General features: G+C 44.7%; 2 protein-coding genes across 5 annotated transcripts in view; one reads left to right on the top strand and one right to left on the bottom strand.

The window, feature by feature from the left end:
- Positions 1–250, bottom strand: part of Ccdc38 (coiled-coil domain containing 38) — a 43,158-nt gene extending 42,908 nt beyond the window's left edge. Inside the window, exon 1 of one of the 2 annotated variants that reach the window (XM_021174676.3) lies at positions 42–250. The gene's annotated coding sequence lies outside the window, so the exon portion shown is untranslated. The remainder of the gene's footprint in view (positions 1–41) is intronic. The other variant, XM_021174677.3, reaches the window with a different exon arrangement.
- Positions 251–717: 467 nt separating this feature from the next.
- Amdhd1 (amidohydrolase domain containing 1) lies at positions 718–17,087 on the top strand. Of its 3 annotated transcripts, XM_021174155.3 has the most exons (9): positions 723–941; positions 3,276–3,382; positions 3,978–4,042; positions 5,764–6,041; positions 8,695–8,920; positions 12,635–12,759; positions 13,070–13,163; positions 14,372–14,532; positions 15,873–17,087. In XM_021174155.3, exons 1-9 carry the CDS (start codon positions 805–807, stop codon positions 15,958–15,960), a joined length of 1,281 nt encoding a protein of 426 aa, XP_021029814.1. In that variant the 5' UTR covers positions 723–804; the 3' UTR covers positions 15,961–17,087. The 3 variants fall into 3 exon arrangements, with proteins under 3 accessions (XP_021029815.1, XP_021029816.1, XP_021029814.1); XM_021174156.3 differs by lacking the exon at positions 15,873–17,087 and having other exon boundaries at positions 718–941; positions 14,272–14,403; XM_021174157.3 differs by lacking the exon at positions 14,372–14,532 and having other exon boundaries at positions 720–941.
- Positions 17,088–17,582: the final 495 nt, after the last annotated feature.

Below are 17,582 nucleotides of genomic sequence, written 5' to 3'. Positions count from 1 at the left end.
GGTGTGTGTGTGTCAGACACCCGGGTCAAATCTGGTTTTACCTCAACGAGTCTGGATCACAGTTGAGACCTATCCTTCAAGAAGGCTGTCCGGACAAAGCAGACAGAGGCACAAACTGATACTCTGTGTCTCAGCTTCATCCTTCCCTGCTCCAGGCTCCCTTCATCCTGGGAACCGCTTGGTATCAGACCCAAGTGCCGATCTGGCCAACCGAACACGCGTGGCACCCGCAGCCAGGCTTGGAGGGTCACGCGGACACCGTGAGCCTCTGCCCCGTGCTCCGTGCCCCTGTCGCCTGTCAGCGCAAGTTTGCTAGGTTCAAGTTCCAGCTCCCAGGGCACAGTGTGTTTTTGTCGCTGTTTCTGTCACTGTGTCTAACACACACACACACACACACACACACACACACACACACACACACCACTGGCGTCTCTGTGCGAGCCCTTCCCAACAACACTTCGCTTGGCCACTGCACCACATCTACCTCGTCCAACTTAATCACTTCCGGTGGTGGCTAAATTTCAGTTTTGTTTTGTTTTTAATCCAGAAGTTAGGAGTTGGGGAGGGGGTGATATAACCATCACCTCCTTTATTCCAAACCTGAAAAGGAGACCTGAAAAGACTGGCGACCACAATAAAGTTTATTCCAACTTTATTCCAGCCGCTCTGGTTGGCACTGCTCCTGTCTTCACAGGCTGCTGGTGAGCTCCCGCCCCACGCTGCCCAGCCCCGCCCCGCCCTGCCCCGGAGCCACAGCTCGCAGAATCTCCTGTCCTCCGCAGCCCGCCAGCGGCTATAGCGACCATGACGAGCAGCCACCGCCTCCTGCTGGAGAACGCACAGCAAGTGGTGCTGGTGTGTGTCCGCGGCGAGCGCTTCCTGACCGGGTCTGCGCTGCGCAGCCTGGCGGTGCTGGAGGGCGCCAGCGTGGTGGTGGGCACGTGAGTAGCCAGTAGCTGGGGACAGACGAGATGGGGTTCCGGAGCGAAAGCTCTTTCTCCAACAAAACACCTTCAGGGCATCTTTCATTATGATCATTGATCATTGATCCCGTTATAGCTTCTAAAGTACTGGCTGGTGGGTTTGCTTTGTTGTTTACAGAAGAGTCTGGAGACTCTTTTTTGCCCTAAAATCCCGGATATTGATCCAGGTGTGCAGTCCCAGCACCCAAGAGGCAGAAGGTGAGGTCTGTAGTCTAAGGCCATCCTTGACTGTATGTAGAGTTTGCACGCGAGATCCTGTTTCAAAAAACAATCAAGAACTTAAAAAAAAAAGAAAGAGAGAGAGAGAGAGAGAGAGAAAGAAAAAAGAAAAAGAAAAAAGGACAGGGTTTCTCTGTGTAGCCTTGGCTGTCCTGGACTCTTGTAGACCAGACTGACCTCAAATTCACTCACAGAGTTCCACTCATCTCTGCTTCCCAAATGCTGGGATCAAAGGCATGCCCCTCTTTAAAAAATATTTTAAAATAAAACTAACATTACATCTTTTTTCCCCCTCAAAAAGCACCTGTGGTGTGCATTATGTAGTCCAGCATAGTGGCCATGTCTTTAATACCAGCCCTCTGGAGGCAGGGGTAGACTATTCAAAGTCAGCTTGTTCTACATAATTCCAGGGCAGCCAAGTGAGACCACGTCGTAAAACAAACAAACCCACAGCTGACCGGCAAAATCACTCAAACCCTGCATCAGGGAACCAATGCTAACACACAGGCGCTTTGCTTTGGGGCTGTTTTCTAAAGTAAATAAAAATGTGTCAACACCCACACCTTTTAAAGAGAAGGAATGAATGTGTATTACTTTGTAGTTTATTCTTTTTCCCACTTAGTAGTAAACAGTGAAACCTCACTACTCCATGTTAATAGTTTCTAAAGGGCCAAAACTCCTGACACCTTTGGAAGGTGGTTTCTAAGTTCCTTGAGTAATTAATAATGTGACTGGATGTGCACTTTGTTCAAACATGACTCCACAACCCACCACTGAATGACAGCCCACATTCTTAGGAGGTGGACAGCTGTGTGGTTAATGTGGTCCTGAAGAGAACCCCACACCCCCAGAGTCATTCCACACAGGCTGGGGCCATCAGAGATCTCCATCATAGGCCTGAACTCATTTAAAGTCCAACAGCACACATGAAGTGGTGTGCTTCAACTGCCAGCTCTCGTCAGAGCCCTTTGCCCTGTGGCTCCTGGTTAATTCAGCTCCATGTCAACCAGGACAAACCTCTGACAGAAGAGGAATTCCTAAGTAGGGAGTCCCAAGTTGAGGGATTTGTGTTTAACCTGCATTCATAGGTCAGCTTCCAACCTGTCTGGTCCTTTCCATCACCGGATTTACTGCAAAGTGGGCATTTTATAGAACTCGGCCAGATAAAACGCTGTCCGGATTCAAAAATCAGAACACAGTTTTTTCAAAATTCAAATGTAGTTTCTTGTTCTCTTCCTGAATTTGCCCCCCTCTAAATGCACCCCTCCCCAGTTAGGTGAGCTTTCCATCACTGTGACAAAATGCCTGGGACACAAACAAAGATCTAGTGGGTTTCACTGTGCTGGCTCCATCACTCTGAGACCTTGTCACCACAGGGCCAAATGTCCTGATGGCAGGGTGGGGCACGGGAGATGGAAGACACTTATCCCATGGTGACCAGGACGCAGAGACAGAGAGAAAGAAAGGAGCCAGGAAGAAGATATAGTTTTGAAAAGCATGCTCCCAAGAACCTCTCCCTTCAGTCACGTCCCATGTCCTAAATTCTAGCATCTCCCAAATACCCCAACAACTTATGAAGTCATCAATGCACTGATTCCCTGATGAGACCAGAGCCTTCTGGTCTGTCTACTTTTCCAGAGCCCTACATCAGAGACCACAGTTTCAACACAGGAACCTCTGGAGGGCATTTCAGAGTCGAGTCCCAACTGATGGGCAGCAGTGACTAATGGGGAGTCTGGGAAATGTAGTCTCTTTACACTGGATGGTCCCGTGTTTCAGGCATAATCTAGGGGTCTAGGACTGTGGGAAAGTAGAATACTGATCTTAGAGAAAAGGTAGCAATCAGTCTCTTTGACACAGGGTTTGACTTTTTATGTCCACCATCTCCTTCCAGAGAGAGAGAGAGAGAGAGAGAGAGAGAGAGAGAGAGAGAGAGAGAGAGAGAGAGAGAGAGGAGAGAGTTGGCTAACACCAGGGCATCCAAACCATATTTAAATCATTTATCAGATTTTTCAGAAAAAAAAATTTTCCTCAAAACTTAGGCACTGTTTTCTTGATTTTTATTCCCCTCAGTGATGGGCTTATAAAAGCTGTCGGCCCTGCTGCTGTTATCCAAAGTCAGTTTTCCGGAGAAACTTTTGAAGAAAGAATTGATTGCTCTGGGAAATGCATCTTGCCAGGTACTGATTTTTTGTTTTTTTGTTTTTTTGGTTTTTTTTTCCTCATAAAACTCAGAAAACAGTTTTAACAGCGGCTCGGGGACAAGAAAGAGGAAGACTATCGGTTTGTTTTCAAAAGAATCTTAGCCACAGTGTTCAAAAATATCTATGGCTCCATCCACTGAAGTTCTGCTTTGCCAATGTGATTTTTATGTTGAATCCTGGTAAAGCAATTCCAGATTCTCCTTGGCTATCTTTCCTGAAGCTATGCACCATCTTTATGATTCTTTCTCAAAGTAGCAGAGTGTGTTTCCTTTTCCTTAGTGACACTGTTCCAGTTTTGTCCAGTTAGTAGTTTAGCCACTTCAAGGTTTCTTTTGGTGAGCATAGTTACTGAACATGAGAGCTGGCTATCTCTAAGGGGTGTTTGTCTTGTGTTGAGTTATTCTCCTCTATTAGAACGTTCTAGACCAGCCAAATAGAGGGAACCTCACAAAGTCTTGCCCTCTTGCCCTCCTCCAAGCTGGGTGACTACCACCATGCTTTCAGAGCGGTGTGATACAGAACGGTCAGGCGTGGTCTAAGCACCTTTTCTGTTTCTTACCTTTGGTTGCAGGTTTGGTGGACGCACACACACATCCGGTGTGGGCGGGTGAAAGAGTCCACGAGTTTGCAATGAAGGTAACTGGAACGGACGGCAGCAAATCAATACAGTGCAAACAGGGGAATGTCTCTACTAGTGATTGCCTAAGTGGTCAACCTATGCCACATATCTTTTTCATGGTTATCTTTACCTGTCTTAATAGAGAACACAACTGACCATCAAACTTAATAGAAACTGCCCCCAAATCTTTATATGACGTATGTATAGAGAGCTAGCAACTAGTTTAAGAAAAGAGGTATTGAAGATTTTCAACTCTAGACTTTTTTTTTAGAACAGAGTTCAGCAACTTGCTGGCTGATTTCCACTTCCATCCTGTATTCTAAATCGTTATTTGTAATTTCGAACAAGTAACTTTTGAATGAGTTTCAAGAAATAGTTTGAAAATCACTGTTCACTGTGGATAAATTTGGAAAAACAGGTTGCTTAACCAAAATAATGAAATGTCTTACATTAGTCTCCTTAGAAATATGAGACTTGAGAGTAACATAAATGTAGTTGTATCTGTTACAGAAGCCACAACCAGCTCCCAAGCAAAGCCATGATCGCATTGCTAAGGGTTCCCACCTTAAAAGCGCAGGCTAGCAGTGACATTCTATTATTTTGGAAAACAGGATAAGAAACCATTTCTTCAGCCATCGTGTGTCTTCTTCAACAAATCAGAAGCCCTTTTAAAGACAATTTTATTATTGCAATGAATGTCGGAGCTAAAAGGCACCTTAGAGACTATGGTCCAAATGCTGCTATCCTACAGATGATGGAGAAAGTTGTGTCTGGGAAGGGAGGGTGTAGCAAGCCGAGGGTGGCAGGTCCAGGCCAAGTCTAGCCCAAAGGCTCACATGTTTTGATTGGATCGCACATCCCTACTGTCCAGTCATTACTGGGGTTGTAGAAAGAACCTCTTTATTTGCTTGAGTGACAGAAATTAGGCTCCAAACTGTGCCCACATGACATGGAGTCTGCCCTCGGTCAGTAGAGAGCTGAGTAATTGCTTGGGGCTCCTGAAACCCTACAAGCTTTGTTTTCTCAAACAGAATGGTGCTGAGGCTGGGCTGGTTATGCACTGGGGCTGACTTCACACATTGAAATGCTCCTATATCTGAGTGTCGATTGACTGTTACTGCTTTCAGATGCCCATTTGCCCACCCATCACACTGCCCATCTCTGCCTCTCAAGTACCTTTGGGGATTCCCTTCTGCACATCAGGGGGAGGGGGGTGGTTAAGGGACTAGTGTCTTCCTTTCTGATCTGGCTGTTGGTATCTGTACCCTGTTGCTTACTAATTTCATTGATTGAAACAGGGTCTCATGTAGCCCAGGCTGGCCTGTAACTCCCTATACAGTTGAAGTAGGCCTTGAGCTTCTAATGCCCCTGCCTCTACTTCCTGAGTGCTGCCATGACAGGCTTGCATCATGCCTAGCTGCGTCTTAACCATCTTGTAATATTGATTTTATTTTTATTTCCTAATTCTCTCTTTCCCTCTTCCTCCCTCCCTCCCTCTCCCTCTCTCTTTGTGTGCGTGTGTGTGTGTGTGTGTGTGTGTGTGTGTGTGTGTGTGTGTGTGTGTGAGTTACAGGTGGTTGTGAGCTGCCATGTGCACCCTGGGAACTGAACCGCCATCCTAGGCAACAGCAGCACCTGCTCTTAACTGCTGAGCCCCCATAACCGTCCTCTAGTATCACCCCTGGAGGTAGGTTCTGCAGACCTACCTGTAACCTCCCTGAGTGAGCCTTGCGTTCAGTTGGCAGGGGCCACGTACATGGACATTCACCAGGCAGGAGGAGGGATCAACTTCACGGTGGAGCACACCCGCCAGGCCTCGGAGGAGGAACTGTTCTGCTCCTTCCAGCAGCGGCTGCAGTGCATGATGAGGGCTGGCACCACGCTGGTGGAGTGCAAGAGCGGATATGGCCTCAACCTGGAGACAGAGCTCAAGATGCTGCGCGTAATCGAGCGCGCCAGGCGGGAGCTGCACCTCAGCCTCTCTGCCACTTACTGCGGGGCTCATTCAGTGCCCAAGTAATCTCCGTGGTGGGGTCCAGCTGTCACTCGGGCCCTGGGAACAGTCAGGGATGTGTTCTCTGGAGGGTGGAGGTTCTCTAGCACTTCTGCTCTTGCCCGGAAGACCATAGAGAAAGAGAACTTTCCGGAAAGATGCTCTGTTTCTAAAGGTGGTTTTAGGACAGGGGATCCAACAGCTTCATCAGTTCTCCTAGTCCTTTAAGGATGAAAAGGGAGGAAATATTGCCAAGCGTTCTATTCATTAGTATAAAGTATAAAGGATTCTCCCCTTACGAGTCCTTTCAAATTACAGCTACCAATTCAAATAATTTCCCTGATAATCAATTAGCATAATCCACTGTAAAAATGACTAGGTATTTCCTCTAGGAGATCAAATTGCATAGTCTGCAGAAGGGTTTTCGTTAATCTGTTTACTCAAGAGCAAATATTTTCATTTTATTAGTATAATATTGTTCTTTTACTTTTCTTCTTCCTCCTCCTTCCTCTCCCTCTCCCTTTGTGCCTTTATCTTTGCACTTATCTAAAGATTTTTTGATACTTTATGAAGAGAACTTCTTTACCTCCTTATGCACATACAGCCTAGCTGTGCCGTTCCTTTTTGTCCTGGAACTTCTGGACAGGAAAGCCCACGGGTCCAGATCTGAAAGGTCTGGAGAGCAGGTGTCCCCAAACTCTTTGCCCAGTCTTCAGCTTGTTGAATAGAAGGAGCATATAGCTGACATAGACTTATGTCACAAAACATATCTAAACTTAAATCACTTCAATTATTCATATTTTTGTACTTTAATGAACTTTAAAATATACTTTATTTGCTAATTTAAAATTGTGAATATTTACTATATACAAGATGTTTGGAAAGGTGCATGCATTGTGAATGACTGAATCACACTGACATAAGCACGACTCCACTTACCTCTTTTTTTTTGTGGGGAAAAGGCTTCAAAACTACTTTGGAGTCATTTAAAAAACACACCATGTGGCCAATCACTATATTGCCTCCGTGTTGCATAGCAGCATAATGGTTAATGCAGATATTCACGTACTGTCTTCAATCAGAGGAACCAAAAAATTGACACTAAAGTTTCGTATTAATAAAATACTCCAGGCATGATGGTGCATACCTTTAATCCCAGCACTCAGAAGGCAGAAGCTGGAGGATCTCTGTGAATTTAAGGCTAGCCTGGTCTACAAAGCAAGTTCTAGGCCAACCAGGGCTACATAGTGAGATCCTGCCTCAAAAAAAAAAAGCATACAACTGATTATGCAGAAAAACATAAATATTTAACATTTCCAGTGATCTTCATTTTAAGTTTTTGGCATTTGTGTTTTTTAAAATTACTAAAGAAGTTTGAATCGAGACCTTGAAAGAGTTTGTCTATTGGAAGGTACAGTTGTTTTCAAATGGAATATAAAGTATAGGATAGCCTGCTCTTTTTTTCTAAGTATTGAAACCTGAATTTAAGTTCAGCTTCGCTGCTAGCTACATGATTAAGTTTCTTAACTGTTTCAAACGTGAACAACACAGGTGCAGGAAAGAACTGAATGCACCCTGTTCTCTGTCGGTGATGCGGCAATAGAAATAACTTTAAATCCCCTTCCTGCCAGCCTCTTCTGGTTCAAACTACCAGTGCTGTTGAATGAGGAGCACTGCGCCAGATAATGAGCTGCAGTTTCACAGAAATTCTATCCAGCTTCCAATGACGCTTGTGTCCTGATTCCCACTGGTTTATCCCAGATGCGCAGATCACAGCCAAGTCACGTGTCTAAAGTTTCGGGGTGAGGAGGGGTGGGGATGCCCAGTGTCTCTCTGATGTTAACATCTTCGCTCTTGCTCATGGCTAACAGCTCCCGAGTTTTACAGAGCATCCCAAGACTTGCTTCTCCCTGATCCATTCCTGTTAGCGAGACAGGTGGCCTTAGATAAAGGCTTCAGGAAAACTTGTGCATAGAGAAGCAAAAGACAATGTGATCGCTGAGGTCAGAGTGTCCTCTAAGTCTCTGAGACAGAGAGGCAGCCTTGTTGACATCCCCAAGGGCCACACAGCTTGGTGAAGCTGAGCAGTTTACATCTCTGTTGTGTCTACACAGATCCTGGAACGGAAGTCTCATTACTGCATCTGCTGTGTGAGCGCTGGCTCACAGCTGGCTAATGCTCGGAGCTCTTTTATAGACTTTTCCTCTCCCTTTCTGAAGCTTAAACTCATTTGCCTATACTGTTTATTATCCTTCCTTTATTAACTATATATATTTGGGGCTGGAGAGATGGCTCAGTGATTAAGAGCTCTGACTGCTCTTCCAGAGGTCCTGAGTTCAATTCCAAGCTACTACATGGTGGCTCAGGACCATCTGTAATGGGATCCGATGCCCTCTGCTGATGTGTCTGAAGACAGCTTCAGCGTACTCATATAAAATAAATAAAATCTAAAAACAGAACAAAACAAAAACAAAAAACCTATATATACATACATATATATATTCTTAAATGTATATATAGTATAGATAATAAAACATATATACAGTATACATAATAAGCATATGTATTAAGCAATGCATTCCATATCACATATATTAAAGAATATGCATATTGAAAATATGCAAGTATCACATATATATAGAATATGCCCATGGTAACCTCATTTCCTTCCATTAGAGGGAAAACTGCGGTGGAAGCTGCTGATGACATCATCAATCACCACCTGCCAAGGCTGAAAGAACTCAGCAGAAATGGGGACCTGCATGTTGACAACATAGATGTGTTCTGTGAGAAGGGTGTCTTTGATCTGGATACCACCAGAAGGATTCTGGAAGGTGGAAAAAAGATGGGCTTACAGATCAACTTCCACGGGGATGAACTCCACCCGATGAAGGCTGCTGAGGTATGGCTGACTGTAGGCTCTTTCCTGCACACTTTGTTCAGAGTTCGGAGGACCCTTCTGAAAAGGCAGGAAGTGGGAAGTTTCTGGTCTGGCTGGGCCTAGAGAGTTTCTTGGGGAACCGGGGGATGACTCTCTCAGTAAAACACTGGCCTTGGAAGTACAAAGACCCAAGTCTGATCCCCAGGATGGGGATCACATGGGGTGAAGCAGCCTAGGCTTGGTGGTATGTACTTATTTATAATCCTGGCCCTGGACAGACAGAGATAAGCAGATTCCTAGAGCTCTAGGCTAAGTTCTTGGTGACTTCCAGACCTGCAGACAGGCCCTGTAAGAAAGAAAGAAAGAAAGAAAGAAAGAAAGAAAGAAAGAAAGAAAGAAAGAAAGAAAGAAAGAAAGGAAGGAAGGAAGGAAGGAAGGAAGGAAGGAAAGAAAGAAAGAAAGAAAGAAAGAAAGAAAGAAAGAAAGAAAGAAAGAAAGAAAGAAAGAAAGAAAGAAAAGGGAAGGAAAGGGAAGGGGGAGGGGAAGAGGGAGGGAGGAAGAAAGGATAGATGGATACTTGAGGTTGTCTTCTGACCTCTACATATTCACACTCACAGAGAGACAGACAGAGAGACAGAGACAGAGAGACAGACAGACACATTTACACACATTCACAACAGAGACACACACAGAGAAACTTACACACATACATACACACAGAGACAGACATGTATATAAGACATACACATAGACACATACAAACACCCATAGCCATACTCACAGAAAGATACAAACTCACAGGTGACACATATACACACACCAAAGGATCCACACAGACACGTGTACATTCATACCTATACACAGGGTTGGACACAAACATTCGTACACATGACTTATTTCTGTTTGTCATTGTGTCCTATGGTGGCTGTTGTCCTGCACACGCTATGCAGGTGCTTGTGTGCTGTGCTACCCCCAGCCGAATTGTTTCTTTTATTTCCTAGGACCTTCTGTGACAGCAAACAGGTTGATGGTGTGTAGTACATAGAACCACAGGGTGGCTTGCATGACTGTACAGGCTGCCCAGGTTCATTTATCCAGCTTTCAACAGTGTGCCAGGCCAAGAATCCAACAGTGAAGAAGGTCATGAAGAATCGACCTAGCTGGCCTGGAACTCACTGTGTAGACCAGTGGCCTCAAACTCCTAGAGATCCACTTGCTTCTGCCTCCCAAGTGCCGGGATTGAAGGGGTACTATTGTGCCCAGCTGAGTCTAGGTGTCTTTCCTGTAAACATAGAGCACCCTTGAGACGTAAGCATTTGCAAATGTTCTGCCTGTGTCTCAAGTTTGAGACTCACTGTCTTTTTTTTTTTTTTTTGGTTTTTCGAGACAGAGTTTCTCTGTGTAGTCCTGGCTGTCCTGGAACTCACTTTGTAGACCAGGCTAGCCTTGAACTCAGAAATCTGCCTGCCTCTGCCTCCCGAGTGCTGGAATTAAAGGGGTGCGCCACCACCGCCCGGCTGAGACTCGCTGTCTTAGTGTCACTTTCAAACTTTGACCTGTGTTTCATGCCGTAGTGAACACCACCATCTGTTGTCTGTCAGTGAAGTCAAAGACTCAGGCATCAGTTTGAATCCCCCCTCCCTTTCACCCACGATGTTATCCAATCACCATGCCTGCTCAGTTCCATTCCCAAGTATCCCTACATCCCTGTCACTCACATGACTGCTTGGCTCAAATCATACACTGTTCTCTTTCCCTTCAGTCTTGTCTCTGTGTTAATGCTACCTTCCATCCCATTCCCTGAGGCAGTCCATCGTTCCCCTGTTACAGGCTTTAAGGGTTTGAGTCTTTATAAAAGGACTTTTAAAAATTGGAGTGTTTATATTAGAATGTACTAATGTGTGACCTTTGGGGTGAACCCCCCCAAAAGGGCAGTGACTTAACAATCGTGTGTGTGTCAAATTGACTAGGGGTTATTTGTGACGGCTACTTTTATGTCAGCTTGGCACAGGCTAAAGTCATCTAAAAGGGGGGAGCCTCAGTTGAGAAAGTGCCTCCATAAGATCTGGCCATAATGCATTTTCTTAATTAGTAATCAATGAGGCAGGGTCCAGCCCATTGTGGGTGGCGCTTACTCCTGGCCGGTCTATAAGAAAGCAGGCTGAGCAAGGCATGGAGAGCAAGCCTGTAAGCAGATTCCCTCCGTGGCCTCTGCATCAGCTCCTACCTTGTTTGAGTCCCTGTCCTGGCTTCCTTTGATGATGAACAGTATTATGGAAATGGAAGCCAAAAACCCCCACCCCCAGCTTGCTTTTAAGTCCCTCTGTGCATGGGTACCAGGATCCGGGCCTGCCCTATTTCTCTCCCTTTATCTCTTGTATCTTTTCACCTCCTCTGCCTCTCCATCACAAACCAAGCACGGCCGACTACCTTTGACATCCTATATCCCAAACCTGCTGTTTTCCTGATTCATATTCTCATCCAAGGCTCACCATAGCTACTCCTCCTCTAAGACCCTAACCCAAATCTCTTTAAGATTGTACTGTGATTTCACCCTGCTTTTTCCCCACTGGCTAAACTTGCACCCAACACTTGCAACTCTCTATCCCTGGAGGTCAGTACAGTGCCTGGGGTAGAGATAGGCTTCTGCAAGCTAGCATTTGCTGACTTTGTTGTATGGATGTAATCTCTGTGGTCAGTGAGTGACTATTGATCAGAGAGAGCAACAAGTGGATAAAACTGAGAGAACCCAATAACCCTGATCAGCAAATTAGTTTCAGAAGCAGGCTGATTCCAAAGTCAGAGGGAAATGTCCTCTAAGGAGTTTCCTGTGAACCCACTGACCTTCCAGATCCTCAGTCGCAGACATCTTGAGTACTGACGACAGGGGTCAGCGCTTCCTCCAGTTAGGACGTGGCAGCCTCCCATGGCCATACAGTACAACAAGTGACAGTTGTTTAACATGGATTAAACCCTTGGGTTGTTTAACATGCCAGTCTTCAGCCTGGGAATTGTGTGTGCATGTGTGACACTCGTCCGTGGAGGACTAAAGTATGGGATGGAACAAGCTGAGAAGAAGCCCGCTATAAAGCTTCCGTGGTCCTGATGCAGCATCTCTCTGAGCTGTCTGCCGACAATAGAGTCCCAACATTTCTGCTGGAGGAAAAACACTTTGAAGTTGACAACTCAAATTATTTAAAGTTTTTTTTTTTAACTGAATTTGGTTTTAACCCCAGAGTGGATGGCATTCTGAGACATCTATCTTTGTTGCATTTCTGTGAATTCTAGAATAATTAGATTTTATTGCTGATATTATTCCCATTTTTTTTTATTCCGATCCCTGGGAGTCACAACATAGTTTCAGAAAATATCGATATAAGATTCATTTATTGTGTGTTTCTGTGTTTGTTTTGAAACAAGGTCTCTATATATTGCTCTGGGTGGCCTGGAACTCACTATGTAGCCAGCCTAGGCTGCCAATTGTCCTGCCTCAGTCTTCCAAGTGCCTGGATTACAGATGTGATCCACCACACCTCACTTCAGTACTACTTTTTATCCCCAACATGCTAATTTTCAAATGGCTTGTCTGTGACAAACCCTATATGTTTTTGAGAGCTTGTGCTCATCAGAAATAGTTGACAAGGATTCTTAACAGGGCAGAGGAAGCAGTGTCATAGTATTTTATTGAATTGTAGTTGTATGTTAAACCTTTCCCTCTCTGCCCATCCTGCCTAGCTTGGGGCCGAACTGGGAGCACAGGCTATCAGCCACCTGGAGGAAGTCAGCGACGAAGGCATTGCTGCCATGGCTGCAGCTCGGTGTTCTGCTGTCCTCCTGCCCACCACAGCCTACATGCTGAGGTAAGGAACCTCTCTTACCCTGACACAGTGCCTTCGAGTACAGGTTGTGAGGACGCAGACTTCGGAGGTGCGTTGTTCCAAAAAGCTCCTGAGAGACTCAGATGCCAAGGGATGCGGCAACAGTGGCGCGAAGCCATCATCCTAATGGTGCAACCAGCAAACCCATGAAATGTCAGTGGATGCCAATGCTCACCTCCACTCCACCTGGAGCTTTCTCTCCTCTTCTAGAACATGAACGCTCCCGCCATCCCTGCATCCATTCTGAAAATGTCCCACCTGGAGAATGACACCTTTCTTCCCCTCCCCTTAGGCTGAAGCAGCCTCGAGCCAGGAAGATGTTAGACGAGGGTGTCATAGTTGCTCTGGGCAGCGATTTCAACCCCAACGCGTACTGCTTTTCAATGGTAATTACTTTTTGGATATTTCTCTGAACAGAGTGGAAACTATGGAGCGTATAAATGTTTAACTTTTTCATTAGTTGTGAATTTTTTTGTTTGTTTTTTGTTTTGTTTTTTGAGACAGAGTTTCTCTGTGTAGCCCTGGCTGTCCTGGAACTCACTTTGTAGACCAGGCTGGCCTCGAATTCAGAAATCCTCCTGCCTCTGCCTCTGGAGTGCTGGGATTAAAGGTGTGCACCACCACGCCCGGCGTGAAAATGTATTTTAAAATATAAAAATATGTCTTTGAGAAGAAAGAGGAAAAGGGTTTAGTCAGTGGTATAATTGAATTTTCCTGCACACACAAATTCATCCAGTTCTGAAGAGATAAATCTTCATTTTTTGAGACTTAAGGGTTTGTGATAAACCATTTTCCTTCTCTGGGGCATAGCAGAAACTCAGTGAGACTTTAGTGAGTAAGGGTGGAGATAAGCTTCTCACATAGCACAGGATCTTAAAAAACTGTATAATATTATTTAAGTAAATATTAAATACACAGTGTTATTAAATAATAAAGGAATTTCCCCCAAAGTTTAAGAATCTTATATGTAAATTGCATTTTCTAATAACAACTTAGCAATATACATATATGTTTACTACAGATATGTGTGTAGTATATAATGTAATAAAATATATGTAATATATTATATATGTATAAGTAATATATTATAAATATCTATAAATACACATACACACAATATAACATGTAATATTATAGATATAATATATAGTATATATAATATTATATTACATATAATAAACATTTTATTGTATGTACATAATATATTGTATATATTATATATTTTTGAAAAAGAGTTATTTATTTATTATATGTAAGTACACAGTAGCAATCTTCAGACACCCCAGAAGAGGGCATCAGATCTCATTACAGATGGTTGTAAGCCACCATGTGGTTTCTGGGATTTGAACTTAAGACCTTCGGAAGAGCAGTCAGAGCTCTTAACTGAAAAGCCATCTCTCCAGCCCATACATTGTTTTTGGGGGGTAGGGAGTAGAGTAAAATCTGGGGCCTTTTACATCTGAGCCCAGACTATCCCTGAGCCGTTCCTTCCAGACACGCGTTCAATCGTCCTGCTTGTGCTGTGTGGAGAGGCTTCCTAGATAGCAGTCGCTGCTGCTCTGCTGCTCTCCAATGCTGTCTCTCCTTGCCTTAGCCGATGGTCATGCACCTGGCCTGCGTGAACATGAGAATGTCCATGCCGGAGGCCTTGGCCGCTGCCACCATCAACGCAGCTTATGCACTGGGAAAATCTCACACCCACGGATCTTTGGAAGTTGGCAAGCAGGGGGACGTCATCATCATCAATGCATCCAGGTGCATGTCCTTCCCCAGTGACTGGTAACCATAGCAACGATTAGCTGTCTTATTCGATGCCCGTGTAGACAAGTTGTAGATGTCTTCCTACTTGTACTTAGTAAGTATCAGGCTCTGTGTAGACTCCACACCACCAGACCCCCCTCTATCTTTACCCCTTTCCAGCCAGAAGGTCTCCCTTGATATCATCCTCATCTTTGTAGTAAAGCCAGTCTCCAAATCCCTTTCTCTGCCTTGCCTTTTTCCTGGGCCTCCAATTCCTACTGTTTTCCTGGACTTGGGACTTGTCCCCGAGCCTGTGTGTTTGCTTTCATGCTTGCCTCCTGACCTCTTGCTTGTTTACAGACCTGTTTATCACCTGGCTCTGATTTATTCGTTCTCCGACTCATGGAATCAAAGGACGCTCAAAGCCTCTACTCAGCTCTCCTATTCCTGAGTTCTTAATTCTCACTTGTGGTCTGCTATGACCTGGGCCTCCAGTGCCACAAGCTTGGGCTTAGTGTCTAAATCTAAATGTTGGAGATGTTCTATCTCTTTGACCCTCATAAGCCCATAATAGCCACTGGACCCCACGCTCAACAGCGGAGAGCAGCTCCTTAATTTCAGTCCTTCTCGAAGCATCTCCTCCATCCATCAAAGATAATGTGCATGCGCTACTCATGAATGGGGTTTTAAAGGTTCAGGGACTGGAGAACTGGCTCAGCTCATAGAACACTTGCTGCACAAACAAGGGGACCCGAAGTTGAGCATCAGTGCCCACGTAAAAAGCCAGGCTTAGCAGGATGGGCCTGTGCTCTGAGCACTGGAGAAACAGACACAGGGGAATCCCTAGGGTTTGCTGACCAGCCAGTCTAGTGAAATAGAGGGACTCCAGGTTCAGTTACAGAGCTGCCTCACAAAAATAAGGTAGATAGTAATCAGGAAGGCACCAATGTGGAGGACTGACCTCCGTGTGCACTTACACAAGTGAGCAGGCATACACCACCCATATGTACGTACACACACACACACACACACACACACACACACACGCACACACGCACATGCGCACACGGAATTCACTTTAAGTTAGGTTTTTTGGTTGGTTGGTTGTTTCTTTGGTTTTTTTTGTTTTTTTTTGTTTGTTTGTTTTTGGAGACAGGGTTTCTCTGTGTAGCCCTGGCTGTCCTGGAACTCACTTTGTAGACCAGGCTGGCCTCGAACTCAGAAACCCGCCTGCCTCTGCCTCCCAAGTGCTGGGATTAAAGGCGTGTGCCACCACCTTTAAATTAGTATTAACTGACATGGTGATACTTTTGATTTATGCGCACCGAAGCAACTATTTTCTACTTTCTTTCTAGATGGGAACATTTGATTTACCAGTTTGGAGGCCATCATGAATTAATTGATTATGTTATAACTAAAGGAAAAGTCATCTATAAGAAGTGATATCTCTGAACCAATGAGATGCCTCAATGCGATAAGTCTCCTGTCACCAAACCCTGAGTTCGATCCTGGGGCTCATGAGGTGGGAGGAGAGAATGTCTAAGAGTTACCCCCTGACCGCCACGTACTCACCTGCTATGTACCAGACCTCCTCACCTCCACATAAATCAATGCAATAAGATAAAAAATATTTTTAAAAAGTGACAGATCTTCAAGGAGAGATTTGATACTTTGTATCAAATAGCACCATGTAAGTTAAAGCCCTTCTGTGGCTTTCAGAACTGTGTCACTTAAGCCTAACCATATGTCAGGGTTTTACTATTCACCTGAAACCCCGAGGGATGGACCTGTGTGACATGAACATGTATGGGTATCTGGAAGTGTAAATAGGTGGAATAGTGGGATGAAATGTGGAGTTGTTTTTCAAAGACTGGCTGCAGACATTTTGAGATGAATATGCTATGAATGTGAATTGAATATATGGGATGAATTTTAGATAGCTCAGAAATTCCCTTGTGGGAGAAACAACCTTGGCCTGAGAGGTCTCTTTTGTTTCTGCAAATGCTATGCCCCAGTGAGGCCAAGGGTACCATTTCCTAAGAAGCAGGCAGAGTCTTCGCTCCCCACGGTTTGTCTCTTGAGATGCTTTCCAGCCAGTCAGGGCCTTCTGGGGGGCAGAGATGGCCTCCCACTTTTAACATTGTATCAGCCCTTGTAATAAAGCTTCACCACAGAGTTCAAGACCTGATATCTTGCACAGATATGGAAACTCTCCTCTATAGACACACTTTAATCAATGGCAATGAGGTTGTGTTAAAAAAGAAATCTTTACGTTAATTTTTTTTGTATCACAAAGTCATGGGTTTTACAGTTCTCCATAAATATTTGCTGTAATTACCATTGTTGCCTGACAACCCCGGACATGGATCAGTTGTTTTGTCTATGGAGTTTTTGAAATGTTCAAAGAACTGATCACAAAATTATTTGCAGAGGGAATGACTATTTAGGTAGACTTGTATTTCTAAAGCCACATCCCCTTGAAAACTTGTAAAATATTTCAGTGAAATTTGCAATCCTAATACAAATTAGTGACGTCACAAATAAACGTTAGTTGCCAAATAATCATCAAATCCAGGCTGGCGGGGCCGGATTATGAGGCGTTGTTGGGTTCCGTGTAAATCAAGTCAAGATCCTGAACGAATTGGGTGTTGCTGCTGCGATACTGGAGGTCACGCTGCTTGTGGAGTGAAGAAGTTTATTTAACTCCCAGTTGTGTCTGGTTAAGTTCCAAGGGAGCCCATGTCCAACCCCTGGTGCTGTGTCAACTCAAGGCAGACTGCAATAGAGGGAATGGTGGGTGAGTGAGCCACGACATCCCCACACAGAAGACAGATAGACTAGGTATGGTTAAATCCAGGGTTTTTATAATGCAGGGCTTTAAAGGACTATCCACAGTCTCAGGAGAAATGCCTTCTGTCTCTCTGTGTCTCTCTGTCTCTTTCTCTCTCTGTCTCTGTCTCTGTGTCTCTCTCTGTGTCTCTCTCTGTGTCTCTGTGTCTCTCTGTCTTTCTCTCTGTCTCTCTTTCTGACTCTCTATCTCTCTGTGTGTGTCTCGCTCTGTTTCA

This window comes from Mus caroli, unplaced genomic scaffold (genome assembly GCF_978045245.1).
Source record: "Mus caroli unplaced genomic scaffold, Mus_caroli_1 scaffold_9, whole genome shotgun sequence".
In the NCBI taxonomy this organism is placed as follows: Eukaryota; Metazoa; Chordata; class Mammalia; order Rodentia; family Muridae; genus Mus; species Mus caroli.
Note: the sequence above shows the minus strand (reverse complement) of the source record. Positions and strands in the feature narration are given on the sequence as shown.